The sequence below is a fragment of the Sprattus sprattus genome, assembly GCF_963457725.1.
Source record: "Sprattus sprattus genome assembly, chromosome: 8".
In the NCBI taxonomy this organism is placed as follows: Eukaryota; Metazoa; Chordata; class Actinopteri; order Clupeiformes; family Clupeidae; genus Sprattus; species Sprattus sprattus.
Genome location: NC_137927.1, coordinates 9,639,887 through 9,645,028, shown reverse-complemented (window position 1 = coordinate 9,645,028; position 5,142 = coordinate 9,639,887). Strand labels below are relative to the sequence as shown.

The following is a 5,142-nucleotide window of genomic DNA, read 5'->3' as shown; positions in this document are numbered from 1 at the left end:
TGTGTGAATCCGGGAGTCAAATCTGGCTTTTCATCGCAGGTTCCTCAGGCAAAGTCGTTGTCCTTTTGTTTCTGATAGAAACCGATAGCATCAATTAAAATCATGAAAAAAAAGAAGTGACAAATCCTAGACCGCTCATTTTCATATCATCAACTTAACAGATATTTTTATTAGGATCAGGAAAACACACGCAACAAATTCTGAAAGAAGTTCTACTCACAGCACTTGTACAGCCTGTTAAGTCTGAGAAGGTCGTTCTTGCTCATCTGACCAGCCTTGCCAATTGCAACGTTGCTGTTGGGGACGGGCACCATTGTAGGGCGGTTGTTCTTAGAGAAGGCAGTCCTAATAGGACAGAAATATACATCCAGAATGCACATGAAGAGATGAGAAAATGGCTTGTGAAAATATCGTCAAATGGATGAATGAATGAATGACTGAATTAAATAATTAATGGGTTGCTCCATCAATTCATGAATCAGTGAATATTATTTGAGAGTATCATGCCATTGTGTTACTGACTTGTGGTACTGCATGACAGAGTTGTAATCATAGGGGGTTCCCTGGTTGAGGGTGTTCTTCTTGTTGAAGTTGTGCTTCATGTCTGTGTGAAAGAAACAGTTTTAACTTCTAAATGTTATCTCTGCTAACTAATTATTTTGAAACAGCCTCTGCCTGCTATAGAAAGATGATCATCATATTCATATACACAATATGAAAATATCTTTGTACATGTTACAAACCCACATTACAAATACGCTATAAGACGGAGGGAAAATTAACGTTTTGTGGTCTGACTTGTTGAGGAAGGCTTCGACGTTTCCTGCAGAGCTACACAAACACACATCTTACTCCATGCTCGCTCAGCATGTTATAAACCCCCATTTGATAATTAGTTTAGATATGTTATCCTACCTTCAATGACGTTCTCCCAGACGACACGGATGTGGTTGTCACGGTCGCTGCGGGTCTGCTCGTGGTTAAAGCCCAGAGCGTGAAGCAGCTCGTGCTGGACGGTGTTGTGGTACAGACAACCCCTACGGCTCAGAGACACAACCTGCTGGCCACCACGACGGCCAATGTAGGAGTAGCACCTGATGCATGCAGACAAAGAAAGGTCATCAGTTCAAAGCTATAACTATTCTATGCTAACAACAGAGGAACATCAGCATTTGAGTAGTGTCATTTAGGAACATTAAGGATGTAGCTACCTTTTTGTAACGTAAAATTAGACAGAATGTCTCAGTGAATGCATAGCCTTAGCCACCGAAGGAACTGTGTTTGCACATCAAGGCTCTAGTACTTCTGTTCTTTTTGGTTTCTGCATGCAGACTGCACACCTTTAACTAGAAAATGCATTTCCTGAAGGAAATACCAGTGCATGAAATGCAAAAGTTAAGAAAGGAAGAAGAAAAGAAAGAAGAGTGAAAGAAGGAAAGAAGAAAGGAAAGAAGAGTGGAAGAAGGAAAGAAGAAAGGTAAGAAGAGTGAATAAAGGAGGGAAGAGAGGAAGAAGGAAAGAAGAGTGAAAGAAGAAAAGAAAGAAGAGTGAAGAAAGGAAAGAAGAGTGAAAGAAGGAAAGAAGAGTGGAAGAAGGAAAGAAGAAAGGAAAGAAGAGTGAAAGAAGGAAAGAAGAAAGGAGAGTGAAGAAAGGAAAGAAAAGTGAAAGAAGGAAAAAAGAGTGGAAGAAGGAAAGAAGAAAGGAAAGAAGAGTGGAAGAAGGAAAGAAGAGTGAACAAGAGTGAAAGAGAAAAAAAAGTGAAAATATTGAAAAAAGGAGATAAAAATGGAGTGAAGAAGAGAGATTGAGTGTGAGAGAAAGTAGACTGAGAGGGATAGAGAGAAAGATGGAGAGAAAAAAAAGTAGAGAATGGAAGGTGTCTTATTGTTCCTAGTTACAGTTAAATTGAGAGGGACAGAGAAGAGGTTCCTTGGATTTGGCGCAGGTGTCAGTGAAGCACAGGTGCAAGCCAGTTTACAGACCCTATTATGATTTCATAATGGCCCAATGTAAGTCAATGGGAACATTTTGATTCGTTTGTATTTAATATCTTAAAAAGTATAAAGTTTAGAAAAGTGAAAAATACATAGCATAAGTGTCCTTTACAAGACCTACGCGACAAAGTTTGAATGGAGTTTGTACGTTAAGCGGTTCGGGCTGAATTAATCGCAGAAAAAGGTGAGAAGAAGAAGAAGAAGAAGAAGAAGAAGAAGCCTAGGAATAACAATACAGGGCATTTCATGCACTGTAATTAGTTTTTCTGCCCTGAGGGTTTAACCATTTCAATCATGACACATTCAGAGTCATAGGCTGTATGTGTAACCTCTCCTAGCTACTGTGATATTGTCAACCGAAAATTAACAAGGTCGATCTGAAATGTCCATAATTTTGATTTTTTTTTTACCAAATAATGTAAAATAATATGAATTAGTGCAAAATAAAAACATATTATAAAAAATATTGTGGTTAAAAATAATATACAATTAAATAGTATTTCACCAAATAATGTAAAATAATATGAATTAGTGCATAGTATTAAACATCAATCTTGTTTTTCTCAGAATAACACTTTGAACTTGATAATTCTCAGATGATGATACGTGTTTGCTCAGGTTTCACACCCGTTCTTGGAGTAGATGCCAATGTAGTCCCTCTCAAATCTGCGGGCCTTGAAGCGGATGCAGGTGGAGGAGGCAAAGGAGTCCAGGCCGCGCTGGATGATGGACTTCTCACGAGCAGCTGTGGGACAAGTTCAACAATGAAAACAAAAGCATGAGTTAACTTTCTGATGTACTGTTACTCTTAACTTGACGCTCCTATTGGGCTGTCTGATTTCATGATGGCAGTGTGTGTATAATTTGCTTGTCCAGTTAAAATGTAATGAAAGTCAACACTTCAGACATGGCATGGCTAACACTTAGCATTGTCACGGCTTTATTCACCAAAGCGAACCGCCGAAAAAGACACGTTTTCTATGTCTCAGGTGATGAGAGGTTAACAAATACTTTTGGCTCTGGAGTTGTAATAAGGAACTTAGGTTTTCGATGGGATTGTACTGGACAGCTTGATGAGAGACCTGAGGGGTCACTCACAGAAGTCGTTGCTGATGATGTAGGGCACGTAGACCTTCTTATCACTGGACTTTGGCCACATGCAGCCACGAGAGGTGCAGGGGTCAGCGTTCCTGTCATTGTCGTTGTCCACGGCGATGTCATCCATCAGCTGGGGCTCATCATCATCATGTGCTGGTGGATAATCATCGGTAAATACATGTTAAAACTCTGACAGCATGGGCCAACTTTTCATAAATTCTTAAAACAGAAAAGGTGAGTGCATCACAGAAAAACTTTTAGAAATAAAATTAGAAATATTTGCTTGTGGCTGTGCTCATATAACTTACCTATGCCAAAGTTGGCTTTGTGAAGAATCTCAGCCACAGAAAGATTATCCTCCTCAGAGACATCTGTAGAAAGCAAAAAGAAGACTTGAGCTACATTTGTACTGGGAAATAAGATAAGATAAGCACAGCCACAAGTTTGTGATGGAATATTACTGGGCAGAATCAGGCAGCCATGACCGTGGAAACGACTTTAGGCTGAGACACAGTATGAATGAGCCAAAGGTACTATTTCCTCTTCATTAAACAAGCATTGCACACAGTGCTACATGGCCCTCTGGACAACACCAACTCAGCTGCCAAGGACACGTTCTGTAGTGTACGCATGTTTGAATTTCAGCCTTTGAATGTGAACGTATATATATATTACAAGAGGCTACTGCTTTTTTCAATATTTGACATCTACTTTAGCCAGTCACAATACCAAAAGGGATTACTGTTTAAGGATAAGACATTAGGCTGATGGGTGTGAGCATGGAGGAATCATGAACACCCACAGGTTGGGGCATGCAGACAAGCAGTGGAGAGACAAGGAGCAGTTGTTTCTCTGTGTGATGAGCCCGGTCCTGATTTGGTGTTGAACGGCACCAGATTGGGACCAAATCTACACCAGACTGACTATTTGTCAAAGCTTAAATTTCACAAAGTGGACTGTGCGATCAACTTGTAAAATTAGTTCTTTACAACATTGTTCAGATTTCTCCAAACTGATGTTTTTTTTCATGAGGAAATTAAAATTGTAATCGACAGAAAAGATCACTTACCAGTCTGACAATGGGATTGATGAGGAGAGAAATGAAGAACACCATATCAGTCAGCGCATTGAAACATTAGCATTATGAGCAAGATTACCTGCTGAAAATGATGCTGACTCATTTTTATTTAAATATTTATGAATACATAAAAACAATATTAACTACTATGGCACTATTAACAATTTAAGGCTTTGCTGCATAACACATTAATAAATACTTCATAAACAATTCAGAATTTATACATTTAAAAGAATTACAGGACACCCTTGCATATTAACTCTCCTATCAATTAGAAACTTAGCTCATTGTTACAAACAGTGTAATGACAGCTTTTCAGGAGAAAGACTTCATTAGTTTGAGTCCATTAATGTAGCTCATACAGGTGAACCTGAGGCAATCCATCACTCTCACTCTCAGAGGACTCAGGAGCGGTAATGAGCCAATCCCTCACCTCCACCTCCTCAGCCCAGGCAGACACCAGCAGCAGGGCCAGCAGACCCACAGCGAACTTGAACACAGCCATGACAGACAATCACCTGGGGGGGAACACCACACTGTAAATACTTAAGACCTTTTTTTTTTTTTTACTTCAACCAGTTTAACGGTTTAGAGTTACTATCATTGTTGCACAGATGAAACATTCTTTTATCATTTGTATCATTTGTTTGATAACTATGGAACTGACAATAGTTCGATTTCAAGAAGAACATAAGCCTTAAGAATTCCAAATGATATCTGCTACTAGGTTTACCCAGATTCAACTACGCCTGATATGTTGAGGAAAGGTTCTGTACCGTGACACCCCACAAGTGTATGAGTGAAATGCATGAAATGTGTCTGTTTTTATAGGTTTCTCAGCCGCCCCAACCCTGACAAAGTTGCTGAATGTACACAACTGCCCGTGAAAATGTGCTGTATAGGCCAGCATGTCTTCTACTGTACAGCTGTTTTTATCATGTTTAAACACACATTTAACCTTGGTTGCTGGCT

General features: G+C 39.5%; 1 protein-coding gene across 1 annotated transcript; it reads right to left on the bottom strand.

Moving 5' to 3' along the window:
* Positions 1-212: 212 nt before the first annotated feature.
* On the bottom strand, positions 213-4,675 carry LOC308369352 (hatching enzyme 1.2-like; the record flags this gene model as incomplete). Its single annotated transcript, XM_080843759.1, has 7 exons — positions 213-345; positions 523-604; positions 916-1,094; positions 2,622-2,739; positions 3,093-3,245; positions 3,401-3,467; positions 4,604-4,675. 7 exons carry the CDS (start codon positions 4,673-4,675, stop codon positions 213-215), a joined length of 804 nt encoding a protein of 267 aa, XP_080699885.1.
* Positions 4,676-5,142: the final 467 nt, after the last annotated feature.